Raw genomic sequence first — 22926 nt, 5'->3', positions numbered from 1 at the left:
AGAGTTATTCATAGAAGATTATTAAAAATGGATCACACATCCCCATGACAGTATCAGTACCTTTATTTTTAACAATGCAATGTCATCAGAATAACGGAAATGCTATGGACAGTCCTTTCTTGCTGAGCAAAGTATTTTATACCTGAGTTTAAAGTGCAACACAGACAGTCAAGTTTCATATAAATGCAATACAAAGATCAGCAGCTGTTTTCTGCTCTGGTTCTCATGACCTTGCTGCTGCTGTCCAGCTGTCCAGCTGTCCAGCTGTCCAGTGGGCTGCGCAAGCGGCCTCAGCAGAGCCCCTCCTGGTGGAGGACTGGCCGGGTCAGCACAGTGGGCACATGGGACTCGCCAGACAGCTGTCAGCTTTCACCTGTCCAATGTCTTGTACCAAAATGAAGTTTGTGTAAAAACCTGTAGCAACGCAGCAGTGGAAGTAGCTCTTTTCCCCATGACCCTTGTTGGCTCTGTTCCTGCCGATTTCCCTCGGTCTCTCGGCGTTTGGCTCAGCTGTGAGGTGCTGTGGCCGGCAGGGGATGGTCAGGAGGGCTGGGGGCAGAGCGGGGGTCACTCGGGGTCAGTGGGTCCAGGTGTTCTGTCATAAGGTCGCCTCTCCCTCCGAGTCGTGCTCCAGGGCCGAGGTGTCCGGCTCACCTGGGGAGAGAGCGGAGGCTCAGCAGGCCTGACAGTGCGGAGAGCAGGGCAAACTGGCTTGGCGCCTCTGGGAGTTAAAACAGCCTTCTCTGGCCTTCTCCTGCCCTCTGAAACAGCACCTGTCTCTTCACTGTACTGTGCAGTGAGCGCACCGTCGGTGCTCACTGTGCTGCAGTCTGTAGTGAGCGCACCGTCGGTACTGGCTGTGCTGCAGTCTGTAGTGAGCGCACCGTCGGTACTCGCTGTGCTGCAGTCTGTAGTGAGCGCACCGTCAGTACTCGCTGTGCTGCAGTCTGTAGTGAGCGCACCGTCGGTACTCGCTGTGCTGCAGTCTGTAGTGAGCGCACCGTCGGTGCTGGCTGTGCTGCAGTCTGTAGTGAGCGCACCGTCGGTACTCGCTGTGCTGCAGTCTGTAGTGAGCGCACCGTCGGTGCTGGCTGTGCTGCAGTCTGTAGTGAGCACATTGAGTCACTGATGGTTCCACTGATGGTACTGTTGTAGTGTCTGTACTGTCCGGGTGAATGGCTATACTCACTCTGCCCCGGGTCTACCTGGTGAAAGAGTGAATACCAGAACTCCAGCAGAACAGCCAGGGTCAGCAGAGAGATGAGAACAGACAGGATGTGACGCCACACCAGACTCGCACTGTCTGAGAACAGAGACGAAAGGCACTGACAATTACAGATGAAAAAATCAATCCACACAACATCAGTTGTTAATTTTGAGTAATGGGATTCTCTACAGAAGTGCATAGTACTTCACAGAAATAACCACCAAATTGCACAAGCCATTAGAGGCTGTACATCTGGCTCATTTCTTCTATGTGACAGAGTTGGAGTCTGAGACCTCTGATCGCGTGTCTCTGATCACTGAGAACTAAAGTGGTGGAAAGGTCCGTACTGGCTGTAGAGTCACTGAAAGAGTTCAAAGTCTCTTTCCTGGAGCTCTGTTACATGAAGATGACAGGTAGCAGCGTCCCATCACCACTGAACTGAGTGACAGAAGAGTGGCCTGACGCAGATGATCACGCAGCAGAACGATTGCACTGCATTTGAAGGTTACGTTTGGTCAATTTGGCACAGCTGTGCTCTGCGAGCTGCAGGGTTTTGCAAAAACTGTACAAGGTGTTGGTCGGATCCTGGAGCAATGGGATGGGTGGCAGGTTAATGACCCTGCGGTCCCAGGCTCAACCTCTTTGGTCTTGAACAGAGAAGACCACGAGGGGACCTGATACAAGTATTCACAACCCTCAAAGACACTGACACACAGTGGATTTCTTCAGAACCAACAGGGTACCACGAACCGGAGGACCCAAGAAGAAACTGCGTGGAAGTGCCTTTCAACCTGAGAACAGGAGGCACAAAGGGTTGTGGGGGTCTGGAACAAGCTACCAGCATGGTCATGTTGTCAAAGGAGCAGATACTCAGATCAGGCAGCTCCAAAACTTCAGTTGAGCTGAACGGGTGGACTGGCCTGTTTATGCTCAAGATTAACGGAGGTTCTGTCCTTGCCTGCAGTGAACTGGACCAGCTCGCTCATTGGGGACTCCCTGTTGTCATGTATATAGCGGCAGGAGTATTTCACAGAGGCGTGACGTCTCTCCACATCAAAGAGCACCCAGCTCCCATTTTGTGATGTCACCCCCTCTTTCCAGTCCACACTTGGCCAGGTCCCGTCATGATGCAGATGGAACAGCACCCCCTGCAGGATGAGGGGCACCCTGCATCTCACCCACACTGCCTGGCCATCAGCACCGCTGCTGCCAACAGAGATACTGGGGGACACTGAGGGAACAGGAAGAGAGCATGGAGAGACAGACACAGTCAGACTGCGCTACAGCTGCACCCGTCACTGAACTGTGTGACAGGACAGCACCCTTCCACCTCTACACTGCACTCTAACAGCACCCTTTCTTCACTAAGCACTGTGTTATAACAACACACATTCATCACTAAGCACTGTGCTGTAACTACACCCTTTCTTCACTAAGCACTGTGTTATAACAACACACATTCATCACTAAGCACTGTGCTGTAACAACACCCTTTCATCACTAAGCACTGTGTTATAACAGTGCTCCAGTACAGAGTGACGGGGACACACAGATCAGAAATCCAGTGCACCAGTACAGAGTGACGGGGACACACAGAGCAGAAATCCAGTGCTCCAGTACAGAGTGATGGGGACACACAGATCAGAAATCCAGTGCACCAGTACAGAGTGACGGGGACACACAGATCAGAAATCCAGTGCTCCAGTACAGAGTGACGGGGACACACAGATCAGAAATCCAGTGCACCAGTACAGAGTGACGGGGACACACAGATCAGAAATCCAGTGCACCAGTACAGAGTGACGGGGACACACAGATCAGAAATCCAGTGCTCCAGTACAGAGTGACGGGGACACACAGATCAGAAATCCAGTGCACCAGTACAGAGTGACGGGGACACACAGATCAGAAATCCAGTGCTCCTGGACAGACTGACGGAGACACACAGATCAGAAATCCAGTGCTCCAGTACAGAGTGACGGGGACACACAGATCAGAAATCCAGTGCAAGTGTACAGAGTGACGGGGACACACAGATCAGAAATCCAGTGCACCAGTACAGAGTGACGGGGACACACAGATCAGAAATCCAGTGCACCAGTACAGAGTGACGGGGACACACAGAGCAGAAATCCAGTGCTCCTGGACAAAGTGACGGAGACTCACAGATTAGCTGCACAGTGGCAGCGTGGCTCTGCTGGGAACGGGTGATCTGTCCTCCCACTGTCAGGCTCAGGTCACAGCTCAGCCGCGGTGACAGAGACAAGCAGTCTCGCAGGTGTCTTTGGGTCAGCGTGAATCTGCAGGTCCCGTTCCTGTACTCTGCTGAGCCCAGCCGGGCCGCGGAGATGCAGTACAGGTTGCAGTGGCTCGCTGGCAGGGAGGGGGACTCCGAGCACGTCACGGTCAGTGTGCTGGAGTCCCGCAGCTCGGCCTGGCTCGCTGTGATCACAGGCCTCCCGGTGGGCTCTGCGGGGAGCAGGACAGGGGGCAGCACATGTTGGCACGCCTGTGGCCTGTGAAGAGGCGTCACGGAGCGCGGCTGGCTGGGCTCTTACCGAACACCTCCACGCTGACGGGGTGGCTGTAGTCCGGGTCGGGGCCCTGGAGCGGGCCGGCACAGCGCAGGGTGACCTCGGTCCTGATCCCCGCGTCACGGCCGCGGAGCAGCTGCCTGCCCGTCACGTAGCACGAGCAGCACCGCTCCGTCTGGACCTCCTCTCCGTCGCTGTAGAAACGGCAGCCGGCCCCCACGCCTTGTGCAGGGGAGGTGCAGACGGCAAGAACGCCGCCATTCGGGCTGACCAGGCGAGAGCTCAGCTGCAGCGAGGGCAGCTCGGAGACGCCTGCAGAGAGGGAGGAGACACACCTGGTCAGAGGTCTGGTCTGAGACTGGGTCAGAGGCTGGGTCAGAGGTCTGGTCTGAGACTGGGTCAGAGGCTGGGTCAGAGGTCTGGTCAGAGGCTGGGTCAGAGGCCTGGTCAGAAGACTGGTCTGAGACTGGGTCAGAGGTCTGGTCAGAAGACTGGTCTGAGACTGGGTCAGAGGCTGGGTCAGAGGTCTGGTCTGAGACTGGGTCAGAGGCTGGGTCAGAGGTCTGGTCTGAGACTGGGTCAGAGGCTGCGTCAGAGGTCTGGTCTGAGACTGGGTCAGAGGCTGGGTCAGAGGTCTGGTCTGAGACTGGGTCAGAGGTCTGGTCAGAAGACTGGTCTGAGACTGGGTCAGAGGTCTGGTCTGAGACTGGGTCAGAGGCTGGGTCAGAGGTCTGGTCTGAGACTGGGTCAGAGGTCTGGTCAGAAGACTGGTCTGAGACTGGGTCAGAGGTCTGGTCAGAAGACTGGTCTGAGACTGGGTCAGAGGCTGCGTCAGAGGTCTGGTCTGAGACTGGGTCAGAGGCTGGGTCAGAGGTCTGGTCTGAGACTGGGTCAGAGGCCTGGTCAGAAGACTGGTCTGAGACTGGGTCAGAGGCTGGGTCAGAGGTCTGGTCTGAGACTGGGTCAGAGGCTGGGTCAGAGGTCTGGTCTGAGACTGGTCTGAGACTGGGTCAGAGGCCTGGTCAGAAGACTGGTCTGAGACTGGGTCAGAGGCTGGGTCAGAGGTCTGGTCTGAGACTGGGTCAGAGGCCTGGTCAGAAGACTGGTCTGAGACTGGGTCAGAGGCTGGGTCAGAGGTCTGGTCTGAGACTGGGTCAGAGGTCTGGTCAGAAGACTGGTCTGAGACTGGGTCAGAGGCTGGGTCAGAGGTCTGGTCTGAGACTGGGTCAGAGGCCTGGTCAGAAGACTGGTCTGAGACTGGGTCAGAGCTCTGGTCAGAAGACTGGTCTGAGACTGGGTCAGAGGCTGGGTCAGAGGTCTGGTCTGAGACTGGGTCAGAGGCCTGGTCAGAGGACTGGTCTGAGACTGGGTCAGAGGCTGGGTCAGAGGTCTGGTCTGAGACTGGGTCAGAGGCCTGGTCAGAAGACTGGTCTGAGGCTGGGTCAGAGGCTGGGTCAGAGGTCTGGTCTGAGACTGGGTCAGAGGCCTGGTCAGAAGACTGGTCTGAGACTGGGTCAGAGGCTGGGTCAGAGGTCTGGTCTGAGACTGGGTCAGAGGTCTGGTCAGAAGACTGGTCTGAGACTGGGTCAGAGGCTGGGTCAGAGGTCTGGTCTGAGACTGGGTCAGAGGTCTGGTCAGAAGACTGGTATGAGACTGGGTCAGAGGCTGGGTCAGAGGTCTGGTCTGAGACTGGGTCAGAGGCCTGGTCAGAAGACTGGTCTGAGACTGGCTCAGAGCTCTGGTCAGAAGACTGGTCTGAGACTGGGTCAGAGGCTGGGTCAGAGGTCTGGTCTGAGACTGGGTCAGAGGCCTGGTCAGAAGACTGGTCTGAGACTGGGTCAGAGGTCTGTTCCAGCTCAATATGTAAGCTTGCTGACGACACCACCATTGTAAGTCTGATCACAATGGTGAAACGAGTACAGGAAAGAGATGACTATGACAATCAAGGATCAAACCATCCTTGGGAAAGCACTTTTCTCTCTTCTTCCTTCTGGCAGAAGATGTAGTATAAAAGCCTGGGCCTCTAGGTTCAAAGAAAGCTTCTACCCCACAGCTGTAAGACTCCTAAACTCCACCTCTTAAATCCTCCCACCCCACTTAAACCCCCCTGTTTTCACACTGAACTCAAAACACTTGCATTTTACACACCACTGCTGAGTAAAGGTATCGGTGCTACCATTTTCCTGTCTCCAACAATTCGCCATGTCATTTGTTTTGTTATTTTCTGTCAAAGTTAAGTCACCTTTTATGTCATCTGCTGTAAAGCTTGTCACCCGTCATGATATCATTTGTCATATGATGGAAATGTGCGAGCAAGCATGTCTTTGTACTTGGGCACTGTACCTACGACAATAAACGTGAACTTGAGCTGGCAGAAGTGACACTTTCAAGAGTGCTCTTGCTGAAGTGAAAGTGAAAGATTTGTGGAGCAGTGCGAGATGCATGTTGATAAAGGATTTGGGTGTTTTTAATGTTCACCTTGAGACCAAGGAGCTTGTATGCTTTTTTAGAGGTGTCAAAGACACGTTGAAGATCGGCCTCTGAGTGCTGCAGCTGTACATATTGCAGCTCCAAGACGGAGGTTCTGGGAACTTTGCTTCTTGCCTTAAACTTGTTCAGGCTGAAGAGTCGCCCGTCCGTCCTGGAAAGGGTTTGTCTCCCTTGTGGCAAGTTTGGGCCTGTGGGGTGGAGAGTGGCTGCAATGACAGCAAACAGCAAACCACAGTGCATCCCTGTTCAAGCCCAGTTTCTCCTCTGTGTCCCACTGCCGCTAAACACTGCTGCTGTCCTGCCACGGTTTGAAAGCAGGGAGCTGCGTCAGCCTGCACAGGCTGCAGAGGAACAGGTACAGGTTTATTCTGGCTGAATAAAGAAACACTATTGTAGCGCTCTTGGGTTCACGTGGGTATGCGCCCTCACCCCTGCCGCCTCAGCACGGCCCCCCACCGTTGGGAACTCAAACCCGGGCCTCCGGCATCATTCATCAGGGACCCAGCCCATTGAGCTAAAGGCAAATCTCCCCTCGACCCAGCAGCTGGGGTCCCTGCTATTCACAGGGAAGGGCGGTGACGTCACCGCGCTGGACAGCCGGCTCGCACAACCTGCAATGGCGGCCGTATGCGTTACAGTGTGTTCCAGCTGTAGAGCCTTCTTCAGGTGTGTCAGGTTTTGACAGTACCTGCCAGACGGCGTGAATGTCCACAGAGTCAAAAGCTGTGCTCAAACCAGTGATCACCATGTAGAGAGGTTGATGTCATTCCCTTCCTTGCTGAAGCGCCATGCTGTAAGATCGGCTCAGCTGTACCTCTGGATGGGCTCCGGCCACGCTGTGACTCAGGAGTACTTCCTCTGACAGGCAGCGGCTGGTTTGCTAGCATGCGGGAGAGTGTTTTGCTGGTTGTGGACAGGAAGGAGATACAGTACCTCTGTAATTCCCACAGTCTGCTTTATCCCCATTTTTAAAAACGGTGAATTTAAAAGCATCCTGAGATCAACAGGGATTTCCTCCTGGCTCATGGATGTGCCCCTGAAGAACTATCCCTCCTTCCCTTGGAATAGAGCTGGAATGCCATCAGTAGAGTCAGATTGGTGTTTCGTCTGAAAGACAGACTCATCCTCAAGTGATTCTGTGAAAACTTGCTGACATGACAGGCAGAAATCAATCATGCTAACGTTCACATTTACTGCTCACTGTCAACTGTTACTTTGCTAGAAAAGCTGCTAAGTTTTTAGAAACAACCATTCCTCAGCATTTTTGACCACAGTGTTGATTTCAGCTGTGAAGCTTTTAGCTGTGTTTCCTCAAACAAGCGGTTGTGTTTCCCTGAACCAGACCTGCAGACTGACAGGCTGTGTCTGGGGATGTTCCAGTCTGTGAACTCAGTGTCCAGAACCGGACCTGCAGACTGACAGGCTGTGTCTGGGGATGTTCCAGTCTGTGAACGCAGTGTCCAGAACCGGACCTGCAGACTGACCGGCTGTGTCTGGGGATGTTCCAGTCTGTGAATGCAGTGTCCAGAACCGGACCTGCAGACTGACCGGCTGCGTCTGGGGGTGTTCCAGTCTGTGAATGCAGTGTCCAGAACCAGACCTGCATACTGACCCGGCTGTGTCTGGGAGTGTTCCAGTCTGTGAACGCAGTGTCCAGAACTGGACCTGCAGACTGACCGGCTGCGTCTGGGGGTGTTCCAGTCTGTGAATGCAGTGTCATGCTCAGTCTCGTATCCTCCTGCATGCCCCCTATTTTGGCCAGAGTGCTGATTTCGAGAGCAAGCCCTGCTTCAGCCTGACACCACACCATGAATGTTGATGCTGTCTGTGTGCTGAATCATGGTCAAGTTGAGAGTCAGACTTGGCTGGTTTGGAGCTCTGCAATCTGGCTCCTCAAGGACCACATGGCTCTCTCCCTTCCTAACCCACCCCCGAGCCTAATTAGTCATGGTGGATTAATCCTTTATTGAACTGACTCTGTTCAATAACAGCTCAATTTCCTTCAATAACCTTCAATTGCAGCTCACTAGAGAACGCATTTCTGAATCAGTGCCAGAGAGGAGCGAGAAGCTGTGATCCAGGGTGGTGTCAGATAAGAAGATTTCTTATCTCTCTTACTGCCTCGAAATGCCTGCCTTGCTCATATCCATGCAGAGCAGAACAGCCGGTTTACACACAGGTGCTTCGCTGTCGATCTGGCTTTCCTCCGGTCTGAACGTGAGCACACACACACACACGCAGACGGATCGGGATACTCACACACACGCACGCACACGGATCGGGGTACTCTCTTACACACACACACGGACACACGCATGCAGACGGATCGGGGTACTCACACACACGGATCGGGGTACTCTCTTACACACACACACGGACACGCATGCAGACGGATCGGGGTACTCACACACACGCACGCGGACGCAGACGGATCGGGGTACACACGCACGCAGACGCAGACGGATCGGGGTACACATACACGCAGACGCAGACGGATCGGAGTATTCACACACGGATCGGGGTACTCACACACACGGATCGGGGTACTCACACAGCGGAAGAGCCAGGAGACTCCACAGCAGCATGGCCGTGCGCAGCTCAGCAGGACACAGTGTGAGGGGGAGACACCAGGCAAACCGACAGGCTCTCAGAAAGGGGAAGTGGGGATTCAGCAACGTTTCAAAACTGTCTGTCGACTTCTAGAACACTGTAGGCGCAGGTGAGAGGTCTCCCGTGTCTGCGGGTTCATGCTGCTTCCTATGCAACTGAATTCCACAGTGTTTTTGTATTTGTTTTCATCTGTGAACGGCAGTAGTGTCTGTAGTTCATTCTTCTCGACAAGGACAGCACAGTAGTGGGGTCTCAGCATTGCTGGGGCCCTGGGTTCAATTCCAGACCGAGGGGGCTGTCTGTGTGGAGTCTGCATGTTCTCCCCACGTTCACCTAGGTTTCCTCTGGTTGCACTGGTTAACTTCCACAGTCCAAAGACATTCTGGTAGCTTAGCTGGGTTCTGGGAGAACTGGCCGTGGTGAGAGTGTGTGTGCTTGTGTCTGTGTGTCCTGCCTGGTGCCCATCGCTTGAAGGGTTATGTTCCAGCCCCTCTGTGACAATGAATTGGATAAGGCTGTTAGAAAAGGGATCAATGGATGGATGTTCTTGACAAAAACAATAGTTATGCAAAAAGATTCAGAACAAAAAGTCTGTGCTGCCTCCCTGTTTACTTGCTGGCTTGCTGAGAGCCGAGAGGAACACGGCGCTTGCTCAGCCTCATGACAGGGCCGAGAGCTCTGGGCTCTGGTGACGGGGTGTCTCAGCAGCAGTCTGTGACGTGTGAGAGGCTCCCAGATGTGGAACCCGCTGGGACTGCGAGAGAGAATTGGCTTCCCGAAGACCTCAAGAATCTGAAGGGATATAAGGCTCTGGAAGCAGGACTGACTGGGGCTAGTGCTTTTGCAGCCAGCTAGGAATGGTCAGCTGCTCGGTGCTGCAGATTGGCTGGTGAAGAGGCACCGACCTTCAGGGCCACGCCCATCTCACAAAAAGCACTGAGAACACTTCTTTAGAAGTTACACCTGACGCTGCAATAATAACCCTTTCGTTTTGATCTCTAGTCTACCCTTCAACCAGTTAAACAATTATTCAGCTATTCTGAGAAATACTGTACATCCTCGGATACACCTGGACACATCATCAGTGATGTTTCGGGAGTTTGGACATCACACTCCCTCGCCCAGGAGACAGCCAAGACTGACTGAGTCCCGGCTCACTCCTCCCTCTGGTCTTCCCAGGAGCCGCTAGCTCTGGCATAGCCACCCACTCCGATACAGTGTGGTCTTCACTATGGTTTCAGGGCCCTTACGCTGCCTCCCCAGGTCGACCTTCAGCTGCCAATCTCTCGCTGTTGCCAGGACACGCCCCCGGTGAACTCGCCACCCTTAATCAACTCCTTCACATTCCAGTGAAGTTTCCAATTAACTAATCAGACACACCTTCTCCCACCTGCCTACTTAAACCAACCTGACACACCACTCCTTGCTCAGTAGTGGGTTTTACTCAGCCAGAGTTGCATTGTTTCATGACCTCTGGTGCTGGCTTCTGGATCTTGACTTGGTTATTGTGGATTTACTGGTTTTTGACCCTGGCCTGGCCTCCTGACCCATGTGTTTGGATAAACTCCTACTGGTACTTTTGAGTTCTGAGGATTCTGCTTAGGGTCCTTCTGCTGGATCGTGATGGACACCTGCTGATAATTTGGCCTGTTAGATGCTGAGCAGCTCTGACTAATGCAATGGCCTGATTTGCTTGGTGCTGATGTTTACTGCTGTTAACATTGTCCGCTAAGGTCTTCAGCACCTTGTCCAAACTCTATATCCGAGCCTAGAGCAAAGTCCGAGCAGCCCTTAAATATTCCTGACTCGCTTGGAGCGAAGGGATGGTATTGCCTCCAGGTGATCCAGGTCTCCTGTCACTTGGAGTCCATGGCATACAGTACATCTTCATTGTAATTGTGCTACAGCAAGCTGACTCACACCACAACTCAAAGGCTGTCAACATAAAGAAAATGCTAGGAGACAGTAGTACAATCACAGATTATTTATTGGCTTCTGACCAATCAATTTCTCATCATTCTAAATTTACACAGTACTGATATATATCCTACAGTAGTATTGGTATTAGTATCCAGCATTTTATTAATGTATTTGCAGTCCATGGGTTTGGGGGTTCATTGTTGGGAGGGGGTATACAAGGATGGGACACAGGTAGTGGTGCCCCAAGAGATATAGGCACAGTTGGACTGAGTCACTGCTGGCCATCCCCTGATTTGTGCACAGTGGTACAACCCTCTTCTCCCCCTGCAGAGGGCTCATTGGCGTAGTCTTCTCGAGGGTGTGTGGCTCACCATGTGCAGCAGTCTTGGCAGGAAGTCCCCGCCCACAGCTGGACTGCTGCTTTCTGATTGGCTGCTGTCATCTCTTCCTGGGCAAGATGAGTCTACCCTACAGCCCTCTGGAGGGAGAAGGAATGAGATGGTCATTGGAGGAAAGATGGGAAGAGAAAAAAGGGGATATGAGATCTACAGGCTACTGATCACCTCCTCCACACTCCTGCTCACACTGACACCTGGAGATCTACAGTACTGATCACCTCCTCCACACTCCTGCTCACACTGACACCTGGAGATCTACAGTACTGATCACCTCCTCCACACTCCTGCTCACACTGACACCTGGAGATCTACAGGAGTCAGACAGTTGCCTCTCCTGAAGTTAAATGTCACACTCTCCTTAATGGAGAACACCTGACACTATCTGTGAGCACAGGCCTGCAGTGTCTCTGCATGATCATGTTTAATCTCTTCAGCCTGTCCAGCTGGATAGGGCTGGAGGCCTTTCCATCAGTGATCCCAAGACCCTTGTCTCTTATTAGCAGAGCTGCCTCAGGTTTTCACGCAGGATCCCTGAAATCCTGACATGTCTGGCATCCTCTTTGATCTGTTTCCAGTTTTTACTATTTATCAAAAAAAGAAGAAAAAACACAGGACTACTTTCATAGCTTTTTGTTCTTATACAACTTGATCAACATTTTCTAAGTGCAACTCCAGCAAGAAGTTATACTGCAGTGTCTGACCTTCATCACAGCAGACCCCTGGAGCAGCACAGCGCCCCCCCTCAGCGCCACAGGCTCTGCCCCCGGCCTCGCAGGGAGATGGCAGGTAATTCTCCTCCAGGCAGCGCGCTGTCTCAGGGGTGCCCACATAGCAGCCCAGCTCCTCCCCACAGCAGATACTGGGGCCAACACAGCGCCCCCTGTCTCCAGGGCCACACGCCATACACTGAGGAGAGAGAGAGAGAGACAGGGTCTGAAGAGAGACAGACAGAGGGGCTACAGACACACTGAGGAGAGAGAGAGAGAGACAGGGTCTGAAGAGAGACAGACAGAGGGGCTACAGACACACTGAGGAGAGAGAGAGAGAGACAGGGTCTGAAGAGAGACAGACAGAGGGGCTACAGACACACTGAGGAGAGAGAGAGACAGGGTCTGAAGAGAGACAGACAGAGGGGCTACAGACACACTGAGGAGAGAGAGAGAGACAGGGTCTGAAGAGAGACAGACAGAGGGGCTACAGACACACTGAGGAGAGAGAGAGAGAGGGTCTGAAGAGAGACAGACAGAGGGGCTACAGACACACTGAGGAGAGAGAGAGAGAGAGACAGGGTCTGAAGAGAGACAGACAGAGGGGCTACAGACACACTGAGGAGAAAGAGAGACAGGGAGTTTTGACCTGGCAGTGAAGGCACTGAGGGAGAAGGCACTCAGGGCTTTCTACACAATAAGAAGGAGGCTCTTCAACATCAACCCACCAACAAGAATCTGGCTCCAAATATTTGAAAGTGTAATCCAACCCATTGCCCTATACGGCAGTGAAGTGTGGGGTCCCCTCACAGACCAGGAGTACACTCAATGGGACAAACACCCCACAGAAACTCTGCACATGGAGATCTGTAGAAACATCCTCCGTGTGCAGAGAAGAACTCCTAACAACGGGTGCAGGGCCGAATTAGGCCAGTACCCACTACTGATAAACATACAGAAAAGAGTATTAAAGTATTGGCTACACCTAAAAAACAGCGACCAACATTCCTACCACCACAAAGCCCTGCTGAGCCAAGAGCTGAGCCCAAAACAGAGCCCCCTGAGCCAGCTGGTCCTGAGGCTCACCGACACCAGCCAGCCTCAGGACAGCACTGCTAGAGCACCACAACTCAGACTCAAGCACATCACAGCACGGATCAAACAGCAGTATCTCACACACTGGGACACACACACACAAACTGGAATGCTACAGAACCCTAAACAGACAATACACACTAGCCGAATATTTGACCAAGATAAGAAACAGCAAAAAGAAACAGACCCTGACAAAGTACAGGTTCAGTGACCACAGCCTGGCCATAGAAACTGGGCGACACAGGCAGACCTGGCTGCCCAGAGAGGACAGGCTGTGCTCCCACTGCCAGCGGGGAGAAATAGAGACAGAGGTGTACTTCCTACTGCACAGGGACAGATACTCTGGGATTAGACAAACATTCTTCCCCTAATTTACAAATTTTACAGGGGTGTCTGTTTAGTGTTTCCAGTGTGTCTCCAGCGTGTCTTCAGTTTCTCTCCAGAGTCTTCAGTGTGTCTCTAGATATTTCACCAGTGTCTTTCAAGTGTCTCCAGTGTGTCTTCAGGCCAGGCTGTCCTCAGGGGTGTCAGCCAGTCATATCCAGTCAACAGCAGCCTGCTGCCTGCTGTCCCCCTAGGCTCTGGTAGTCTGGGCTGAGGGCTCAGTGGTACCCAGGGGCCCAGGCCGCCATACTGAGCCATACTGAGCCTACTGAGCCATACTGAGCCTGATTGAGCCTTACTGAGCCATACATAACTGTTTGGGAAGATTTTCTGCTCTAGATCAAGATTTGCTCCCAACTTTGTTGAAAGCAAATATGCCTACAAGAGGCAGTGTGAATCTGTAAAAGATCATCATCAGTTGAAAACTAGAGTCAGTTTTGCACTGGAGCAGAAGGCTTTAGAGGATGCCTTGAGTCTAGCTGCATTCTGATCTGTATCCTCTGCGCTGTGTCTCCCGCGGGCAGCTGCTCATCACACGGGCGGATCAGGGTGCTCTGTGTGACCGTCCTCCGAGAGACACAGTAGAGCTCTGGCTGACACACAGGCAGGTCCACGAACAAAGCTCATATGAACGAACGAAGGCTGTCAGCCGGGCATAACGACACACAAACAGATCCGCAGGTTTAGAGAGGCGAGTACAGCACAGGGCCCAGGACAGGGAGCGTCTGACATGGGACACTGGAGCACGCAGTCGGACACACAGCCCAGCCCCGAGATTCACACTCGCCCACAGAGACACACACAGACCCACCTCACAGCACAGTCAGTCTATTATCTGATGAAGTACGCAAATCAATGACAGCAATCAGGAGCAGAGGCTCAGACAGGCAGGCAGGGGCGCCGACGGACTCTCACCTTGTGGCCGGGCCTGTCCAGCAGTGCTCTCTTGCCCCCGATGGGGCAGTTGGAGATGTAGCAGGCTGTGCAGAAGGACAGCAGACAGAGCAGACAGACAGACACCGCAGGGCCAGACATAGCTGCTGTCTCAGGGGGTGCTCAGAGGGGCTTGAGGGTCCTTCTCGCTGGACGGGCTGTCAGTGGTGTGCAGGCAGGAGCTCTGCGCCGTTTCAGCTTCGCTCGGCTCTCAGCACCTTTTATACTGTACGGGCCCTCCGATGGCTGACACATGATTAACAGCCCAGAGTTAATAACATCGGTGGGAAAATAGTAATGTCTTATTAAGGTGAACCTCTGACCTGGGACATTCAGCGGAGCTCCGGCCGGGCCTGGTGGACGCGTGTCTGACAGCGAGAGCAGTCATTAGTGTGTCCGGGGCCGTGCCAGTGCATAATCTCTCCCAGCGGCCCCGGGTCAGAGGCTGATGGAGGCCTCTCTCATTAACATGCAGGCACAATTAGAACAGCCATCAAGCCCCGCACATCATTAACACCCCCATGAGTTACTGGACAGGGGCGGAGCACAGGGAATGCTGGAAAGCTTTTGGACCTGCAGCAGAATATTCTTTGAATTTGCATATTTATGGTTTTCTAATTCTTGATAATGAGAGGAAACTTGGATCAATTTCATGTCACTTGTGCAGATTTTTCTTGCAGATGGACATCGTCACCCATACAAACACCAGAACACATTTTCTGCATATCAAGATTTCCTTACTTAACACAGATCCAGACTTCCTTACTGACACAGGGCCAGACCTCCTTACTGAGCACAGGCCCAGACCTCCCTACTGAACACAGATCAGGACTTCCTTACTGAGCACAGATCCAGACTTCCTTACTGAGCACAGATCCAGACTTCCTTACCGAGCACAGGTCCAGACCTCCTTACTGACACAGGGCCAGTCCTCCTTACTGACACAGGGCCAGTCCTCCTTACTGACACAGGGCCAGACCTCCTTACTGACACAGGGCCAGACCTCCTTACTGACACAGGGCCAGACCTCCTTACTGACACAGGGCCAGTCCTCCTTACTGACACAGGGCCAGACCTCCTTACTGACACAGGGCCAGTCCTCCTTACTGACACAGGGCCAGACCTCCTTACTGACACAGGGCCAGTCCTCCTTACTGACACAGGGCCAGACCTCCTTACTGACACAGGGCCAGTCCTCCTTACTGACACAGGGCCAGTCCTCCTTACTGACACAGGGCCAGACCTCCTTACTGACACAGGGCCAGACCTCCTTACTGACACAGGGCCAGACCTCCTTACTGACACAGGGCCAGACCTCCTTACTGACACAGGGCCAGACCACCTTACTGACACAGGGCCAGACCACCTTACTGAGCACAGGTCCAGACATCCTTACTGACCACAGATCAGGACTTCCTTACTGAGCACAGGTCCAGACCTCCTTACTGACCACAGATCCAGACTTCATATTTACATCGACAGCCTACACACATTCAGAAACAAACATTTCCACAAAACAATGCAATATATTTGCCTACTTTATTGAGTTCATAAAAAACATTTGATTCAATTTTGCTCAAAGGACTGTTTTACAAACAGTGGTGTAGGGGGTGAAGTCTATGACGTAATGAAGTGAATGTACTCTTAGAAGAGGCATGCATTAAAAATTGGAAACAAAGGGACAGAATTATGCATTCCTTTATAGTGAGCCTAGCCCTCTTCAATGTCTGTATTAATGTATTAGATGTGGGAACAGTCTGCAGCACAAAAAACGCAGAGGAGGAAACTCAATAGAGCTGCAGCCCAGTATGTGATCTCCTATCCCAGCCTGAGGAACAGACAGTGAGCCTGTCTCTCAATAATAATAATACAGTGTGTGATCTCCTGTCACAGCCTGAGGGACAGACAGTGAGCCTGTCTCTCAATAATAATAATACAGTGTGTGATCTCCTGTCCCAGCCTGAGGAACAGACAGTGAGCCTGTCTCTCAATAATAATAATACAGTGTGTGATCTCCTGTCCCAGCCTGAGGAACAGACTGAGCCTGTCTCTCAATAATAATAATATAGTTTGTGATCTCCTGTCCCAGCCTGAGGAACAGACAGTGAGCCTGTCTCTCAATAATAATAATACAGTGTGTGATCTCCTGTCCCAGCCTGAGGAACAGACAGTGAGCCTGTCTCTCAATAATAATAATACAGTGTGTGATCTCCTGTCCCAGCCTGAGGAACAGACAGTGAGCCTGTCTCTCAATAATAATAAGTGTGTGATATCCTGCCCCAGCCTGAGGAACAGACAGTGAGCCTGTCTCTCAATAATAATAATAATAATAATAATAATAATAATTGTCACGTTCCTTAAATTGTCACTAATGGACTGGGCTCTGTCTCCAGCTGTGAGACGACTGAGCACTGGGGAAGAAAAACAGATCTTTGACACGCTAAGCAGTGTCTGTGTCATATTGCTCAAGGAAGGAGAGAACGAGAGAGGCTGGGAGAGGTAGAGAGAAAGGGGAAGAGGAACAGAGGGTGGCAGAGGGAAGAGAAGAGGAGCGTGTCTTCACAAACACATGCACAGCTCATCCATTCCTGCTGGTCATTAGCAGTGTCTTTGCAATTGCCTCTTTCTTAATTAGTTACTAATTCACTAGGAGGAGGGTCAATTGGTTTCCGTGCAGAGATCAAAGGAGGTTTATGTCTGACAAGAAAGTGTAATTGGAGATTAATTGTAAAAGTAGAAGTGGGGAACTTGCATCCTGATAGGCTGATTCTGGCTCATACAGGATACCGAGCTGCAACACTGACAAGAAAGTGGCCTTCAGGGCACAGTGCTCCCTGCCTGGGTTTCACACTCCAGCGTCCTGGCTGCTCTCATCCAGAGGTCAGATACACCACCCGCCACAGGTCTCTCCAGAGCCGAGCAGCCTTCCTCGGGGCAGACAGGGCTCTTGTCCCTCTCCTGTCACTCTGTGGGGGGCGCTACTGTCCCCTCCCAGCACCTGTCAGTAAGAGCAGAGGTGTCGAAGCCCGGTGTCCGACCCCAGGGCTGTACGTAAGACTAGAGATGTCCACCCTGGGGACCTGATCCAAGCGATTCAAATCCAGGAAAGGCAAGACAACGTGAGCCCAGTGGAACAGAGGAAGGGGGAGAGGCTGTGAGAACAGACACGGCTGGGTCATACTGTTAGGTTAACCAGCTGAATGGCCTCCTGTCTTCAGGGCTGTTCTTCTTTTGAAAGTGCGTGAGTGGTATCACTCCGTGTGACACACTGACCCCCTCAGTGGTGACTAGAGTGTCCCACAGAGCAGGACAGGACACGGTCATGAGTGGGCACTGCAGAGGAATTTCCACACAATTTCATGTAAAATGCTCGATGTTTAGACCTTCTGCTGAAAGGATGTTGTGTGTGATTGCCTTTGAATAACCACCCTGTACCTCTGTCTCGGTGCTCCTGACCAAAACCAGCCCCTCCCGCCCCCCAGCGACGATGCGGCTAATTGAGCCTGATGAGTGTGAGCAGCCTGTCGCCATGGGTGTGATTACTCGCTCAGCTCCAGCCTACCCGCTCCTGTCTGATCTCCGGGGGCTCTGACCCCAGCGCCCGTCCCTGAGCTGCCTCCTGATCTGCTCATTAGCCTGGCCAGGCCGGGGGGTATAAGTAGAAGGCTGTGCCCAGCGGGGGCACACACACATCCAGAGTGCCAGCCCAGTGTGTGCCAGTCCAGCGTGTCCCAGTCCAGCGTGTCCCAGTCCAGTGGTCTCGCCGTCATGCCTGCTGGTACGGCCATCTGCCTGCTGGGGCTTCTCTCCCTGTCCTCCGCCTGCTTCATCTCCAACTGCCCTCTAGGTGGCAAAAGGGCTGTGCCCGACCTTGGCCGTGGGCACAGAGAGGTAGGACGCCTGGGGCTCTCTCAGGGCTCAATTTCTCTCTCTCATCTGCATCAGTGTGTCCCTCTTCCACTCCCTTTCCTGAGCCTTGGTCTTCTCCTCGCTCTCCCTGTGTGTCTGTACCCCCTCTGTCTGTCTCTCTTCAGACCCTGTCTCTCTCTCTCTCTCTCCTCGGTGTGTCTGTAGCCCCTCTGTCTGTCTCTCTTCAGACCCTGTCTCTCTCTCCTCAGTGTGTCTGTAGCCCCTCTGTCTGTCTCTCTTCAGACCCTGTCTCTCTCTCTCTCCTCAGTGTGTCTGTAGCCCCTCTGTCTGTCTCTCTTCAGACCCTGTCTCTCTCTCTCTCCTCAGTGTGTCTGTAGCCCCTCTGTCTGTCTCTCTTCAGACCCTGTCTCTCTCTCTCTCTCTCCTCAGTGTGTCTGTAGCCCCTCTGTCTGTCTCTCTTCAGACCCTGTCTCTCTCTCCTCAGTGTGCCTGTAGCCCCTCTGTCTTTCTCTCTTCAGACCCTGTCTCTCTCTCTCTCCTCAGTGTGTCTGTACCCCCTCTGTCTGTCTCTCTTCAGACCCTGTCTCTCTCTCTCTCCTCAGTGTGTCTGTACCCCCTCTGTCTGTCTCTCTTCAGACCCTGTCTCTCTCTCTCTCTCCTCAGTGTGTCTGTAGCCCCTCTGTCTGTCTCTCTTCAGACCCTGTCTCTCTCTCTCTCTCCTCAGTGTGTCTGTAGCCCCTCTGTCTGTCTCTCTTCAGACCCTGTCTCTCTCTCTCCTCAGTGTGTCTGTAGCCCCTCTGTCTGTCTCTCTTCAGACCCTGTCTCTCTCTCCTCAGTGTGTCTGTAGGCCCTCTGTCTGTCTCTCTTCAGACCCTGTCTCTCTCTCTCTCTCCTCAGTGTGTCTGTAGCCCCTCTGTCTGTCTCTCTTCAGACCCTGTCTCTCTCTCTCTCCTCAGTGTGTCTGTAGCCCCTCTGTCTGTCTCTCTTCAGACCCTGTCTCTCTCTCCTCAGTGTACCTGTAGCCCCTCTGTCTGTCTCTCTTCAGACCCTGTCTCTCTCTCTCCTCAGTGTGTCTGTAGCCCCTCTGTCTGTCTCTCTTCAGACCCTGTCTCTCTCTCTCTCTCTCCTCAGTGTATGGCGTGTGGCCCTGGAGACAGGGGGCGCTGTGTTGGCCCCAGTATCTGCTGTGGGGAGGAGCTGGGCTGCTATGTGGGCACCCCTGAGACAGCGCGCTGCCTGGAGGAGAATTACCTGCCATCTCCCTGCGAGGCCGGGGGCAGAGCCTGTGGCGCTGAGGGGGGGCGCTGTGCTGCTCCAGGGGTCTGCTGTGATGAAGGTCAGACACTGCATGACATCACACTCAGAAGATAACATGCAGAAGGGCTTAGAATGAATTAGAATTGAATATAATAATATAAACACTGACTATAACATATAAAGGCTTATATGTAATTATAATTGAATAGTGTATATTATAACACAAGGAATATAACATGCGGGAGGACTTATAATCATCTTCATCATCCTTCATTTCCTAACCGCTTACTCCCTGTGACAGGGTGCACAGGGCAGACTGAACCTCCCTTTCCCCAGCACCAGTCTGCAGTCCTGCTGGGGGATTCCCAGCCACTCCCAGGCCAGCTGACAGAGATACCCCCTCCAGAGTGTCCTGGGTCCTCCCCCTGTCTCTCGTACACCCTCAGCAGGAGGCACCCAGGGGGCTTCACCTCAACTGGCTCCTCTTGACCCAGAGGAGCAGCGACTCTACTCCAAGGTCCTGCCAGACTGCCAAGCTCATCATCCTGTCATGGAGAGTGAGCCTAGTAGCCCTGCGGTGAAACCTCATTTCCACTGCCAGCACCCGCAATCTCAGTCTCTCAGTCACCACCCAGAGCTCATTGTCACCGGGGTGGCTCTGTAGTTAAGGATCTGCGCCTGTGGGTGGAAGGTTGCTGGTTCAAATCCCGCGGGCGGCAGAGGAATCCTACTCCATTGGGCCCCTGAGCAAGGCCCTTAACTCCAACTGCTCCAGGGGTGCTGTACAATGGCTGACCCTGCGTCTGACCCCAAACTCTCTCCCTGTCTGTGTGTCTCATGGAGAGCAAGCTGGGGTATGCGAAAAGACAAATTCCTCATACAAGAAATTGTAAAGGGTTAATAAAGTGATGTTTTGATGTTAAACTGAGCGCTTCGTCCAAAAAAACAGCTCCTGCTTAACCTCTGTGGTTCGGTACAGTGTCTGCATTAGTGCAGCTGCTGCACCAATCTGTTCTGCGTGCATTTCACTGTCCTGCTCTCCTTCATGACCAGCCTCATGATTGTCTGCTCTGTGTGCGTTTCACTGTCCTGCTCTCCTTCATGACCAGCCTCATGATCGTCTGCTCTGTGTGCGTTTCCCTGTCCTGCTCTCCTTCATGACCAGCCTCATAATCGTCTGTCTTTGACTGTTTTTTAGAGAGTTGTACCACTGATGTCTCCTGTGTGGAGGGTGAAGGGGTACCCAGGGGTTCAGGACAAGGACAGTCAACGTGGAGATACCCACTCCTTGAGTGAAAGCACCCCAACCTGCAGAGAGCAACCCATGGAGACTCCACGCTGAGAACCCTTCACTCTCTAATTCAGGGCACGCCAATGCTGGCGCTGTTGACCCCAATGTCAGATGGTTTTCATTCCAGGTGGACTCTTGGTTGCCTAATTGTTGAAATAATAATGTGATTGATTACTCCTTTTCATTTTCTTCTCCTAAAAGTTGTAGTTTTCTGGTTATTCATGAATGTTTACAGGTAAAATAAATCTTGTACAGCTGCTTGCCCGGAGCTGATAGAAATTTACAAATGCCTTATTAGTAACTTCATAAAGTCTGGGGCTCAATTACATAATCAAGAACTCCGTGGAGACAAAATGCAGAAGAGACAGAGGATCATGAGGACCTGAACTGTGAAGACCTGCTGTCACCATCTTCAAATTCCATCTTCAACTATGCTGATGACACTACCACCATTGGCCAAATCACTGCTGATGATGAGACAGCCTCCAGGGATGAGGTCAGGAACCTGGTGGAGTGGTGCACTGACAATAATCTCTGCCTCGACATCAGCAAAACCAAAGAGCTGGTCATCAATTTTAGAAAGCAGGGTGGGCACCCCACCCCTGTTCACATCAATGGGGTGGCTGTAGAGATGGTCAGCAGCTTCGGGTTCCTGGGTACCTTCATCAGTAGTGATTCAACGTGGTCCCAGCATGTAACTGGAGCTAAAACGAAGGCACAACTGCGCCTTTACTTCCTCAGCCAGCTGAATCAATGTGGTCTGTCTTCAGCGGTCCTGACCACATGTGACAGGTGCGCTGTGGAGAGTGGCTCACGTGTGGGAGGACAGTGTGGCGTTACAGGGGGCGATCAGGTCAGCCCAGTCCATCGTTGGGGTACAGCTCCCCTCTATTTCAGACATTTTCACTACTCGCAGCCTCAGGAAGGCTGGAAGTATCGTGAAGGACACCAGTCATCCTGGCTCCTCACTGTTCTCCCCCCTTCCCTCTGGTCAGCGTTGTAGGAGCAGAAAGGCACCAACTTCCAGATCCAGAGAGAGTTTCTTCCCACAAGCTGTCAGATTACTGAACTCTACCCCCACCACTGGCTCACACTCATGGGTTCCTTTTTTTCTCTAAGATGTTATTTAACTTGTTGTTGTTGCCGCTGTTCTGTGTTTTTGGTGTTTCCTTGATGTGTTTGTATAGGGGCATATGTGCAAATAAGCATTTAATTGCACTTGTGCACATGACAATAAACTACACCAGATTTACCCCTTTGCCAGTCGGACTAGTGTCATTGCACTCATTGGCCAGCAGGGGGAATCCTGGAACAGCCTTGAATTCAATTCATGACGATTTATTGACACGACCAATGAATTTCAGTGTTGCCAAAGAACTTATAATTAACACAACATCTGCAGACATTTACAATTCAGACACATCATAATACATATACATACAAACATATGGAGCATTATTGAGAGACAGGCTCACTGTTCCTCAGGCTGGGACAGGAGATCACACACTGTATTATTATTATTGAGAGACAGGCTCACTGTCTGTTCCTCAGGCTGGGACAGGAGATCACACACTGTATTATTATTATTGAGAGACAGGCTCACTGTCTGTTCCTCAGGCTGGGACAGGAGATCACACACTGTATTATTATTATTGAGAGACAGGCTCACTGTTCCTCAGGCTGGGACAGGAGATCACACACTGTATTATTATTATTGAGAGACAGGCTCACTGTCTGTTCCTCAGGCTGGGACAGGAGATCACACACTGTATTATTATTATTGAGAGACAGACTCACTGTCTGTTCCTCAGGCTGGGACAGGAGATCACACACTGTATTATTATTATTGAGAGACAGGCTCACTGTTCCTCAGGCTGGGACAGGAGATCACACACTGTATTATTATTATTGAGAGACAGGCTCACTGTCTATTCCTCAGGCTGGGACAGGAGATCACACACTGTATTATTATTATTGAGAGACAGGCTCACTGTCTGTTCCTCAGGCTGGGACAGGAGATCACACACTGTATTATTATTATTGAGAGACAGGCTCACTGTCTGTTCCTCAGGCTGGGACAGGAGATCACACACTGTATTATTATTATTGAGAGACAGGCTCACTGTCTGTTCCTCAGGCTGGGACAGGAGATCACACACTGTATTATTATTATTGAGAGACAGGCTCACTGTCTGTTCCTCAGGCTGGGACAGGAGATCACACACTGTAT

General features: G+C 52.2%; 3 protein-coding genes across 3 annotated transcripts; 1 reads left to right on the top strand and 2 right to left on the bottom strand.

The window, feature by feature from the left end:
- Nucleotides 1–45: 45 nt before the first annotated feature.
- On the bottom strand, nucleotides 46–8840 carry LOC148837236 (uncharacterized). The gene is made up of 6 exons (XM_088911491.1): nucleotides 8783–8840; nucleotides 3766–4053; nucleotides 3374–3676; nucleotides 2166–2438; nucleotides 1190–1303; nucleotides 46–654 (listed from the first exon to the last, which is right to left on the bottom strand). The coding sequence occupies exons 1-6, from the start codon at nucleotides 8814–8816 to the stop codon at nucleotides 599–601; spliced, it is 1068 nt and encodes a 355-aa protein (XP_088767617.1). The 5' UTR covers nucleotides 8817–8840; the 3' UTR covers nucleotides 46–598.
- A 2256-nt stretch (nucleotides 8841–11096) lies between these two features.
- oxt (oxytocin) lies at nucleotides 11097–14380 on the bottom strand. Its single transcript, XM_088911055.1, has 3 exons — nucleotides 14261–14380; nucleotides 11861–12065; nucleotides 11097–11239 (listed from the first exon to the last, which is right to left on the bottom strand). The coding sequence occupies exons 1-3, from the start codon at nucleotides 14378–14380 to the stop codon at nucleotides 11097–11099; spliced, it is 468 nt and encodes a 155-aa protein (XP_088767181.1).
- A 3666-nt stretch (nucleotides 14381–18046) lies between these two features.
- On the top strand, nucleotides 18047–20701 carry LOC148837234 (oxytocin-neurophysin 1-like). Its single transcript, XM_088910662.1, has 3 exons — nucleotides 18047–18169; nucleotides 19280–19484; nucleotides 20604–20701. Exons 1-3 carry the CDS (start codon nucleotides 18047–18049, stop codon nucleotides 20699–20701), a joined length of 426 nt encoding a protein of 141 aa, XP_088766788.1.
- Nucleotides 20702–22926: the final 2225 nt, after the last annotated feature.

The sequence above is a fragment of the Atractosteus spatula genome, chromosome 3 (genome assembly GCF_055471065.1).
Source record: "Atractosteus spatula isolate fAtrSpa1 chromosome 3, fAtrSpa1.hap1, whole genome shotgun sequence".
NCBI classification, from domain to species: domain Eukaryota; kingdom Metazoa; phylum Chordata; class Actinopteri; order Semionotiformes; family Lepisosteidae; genus Atractosteus; species Atractosteus spatula.
The sequence above is the reverse complement of the archived record's forward strand: the minus strand, read 5'-3'. Positions and strand labels throughout refer to the sequence as shown.

What these genes read in the sequence shown, in the direction of transcription:
- oxt (XM_088911055.1), bottom strand. Translation starts at nt 14,380, where the DNA reads ATGTCTGGCCCTGCGGTGTCTGTCTGTCTGCTCTGTCTGCTGTCCTTC. An exon ending in TGGACAGGCCCGGCCACAAG is followed by an intron (nt 12,066 to 14,260) that starts GTGAGAGTCCGT and finishes CTCTCTCCTCAG; the next exon opens with TGTATGGCGTGTGGCCCTGG. An exon ending in AGGGGTCTGCTGTGATGAAG is followed by an intron (nt 11,240 to 11,860) that starts GTCAGACACTGC and finishes TTCTCCCTCCAG; the next exon opens with AGGGCTGTAGGGTAGACTCA.
- LOC148837234 (XM_088910662.1), top strand. Translation starts at nt 18,047, where the DNA reads ATGCCTGCTGGTACGGCCATCTGCCTGCTGGGGCTTCTCTCCCTGTCC. An exon ending in TTGGCCGTGGGCACAGAGAG is followed by an intron (nt 18,170 to 19,279) that starts GTAGGACGCCTG and finishes CTCTCTCCTCAG; the next exon opens with TGTATGGCGTGTGGCCCTGG. An exon ending in AGGGGTCTGCTGTGATGAAG is followed by an intron (nt 19,485 to 20,603) that starts GTCAGACACTGC and finishes ACTGTTTTTTAG; the next exon opens with AGAGTTGTACCACTGATGTC.
- LOC148837236 (XM_088911491.1), bottom strand. Translation starts at nt 8,816, where the DNA reads ATGCTGCTGTGGAGTCTCCTGGCTCTTCCGCTGT. An exon ending in CGTCAGCGTGGAGGTGTTCG is followed by an intron (nt 3,677 to 3,765) that starts GTAAGAGCCCAG and finishes TGCTCCCCGCAG; the next exon opens with AGCCCACCGGGAGGCCTGTG. An exon ending in CCAGGTAGACCCGGGGCAGA is followed by an intron (nt 655 to 1,189) that starts GTGAGTATAGCC and finishes CTCTCTCCCCAG; the next exon opens with GTGAGCCGGACACCTCGGCC.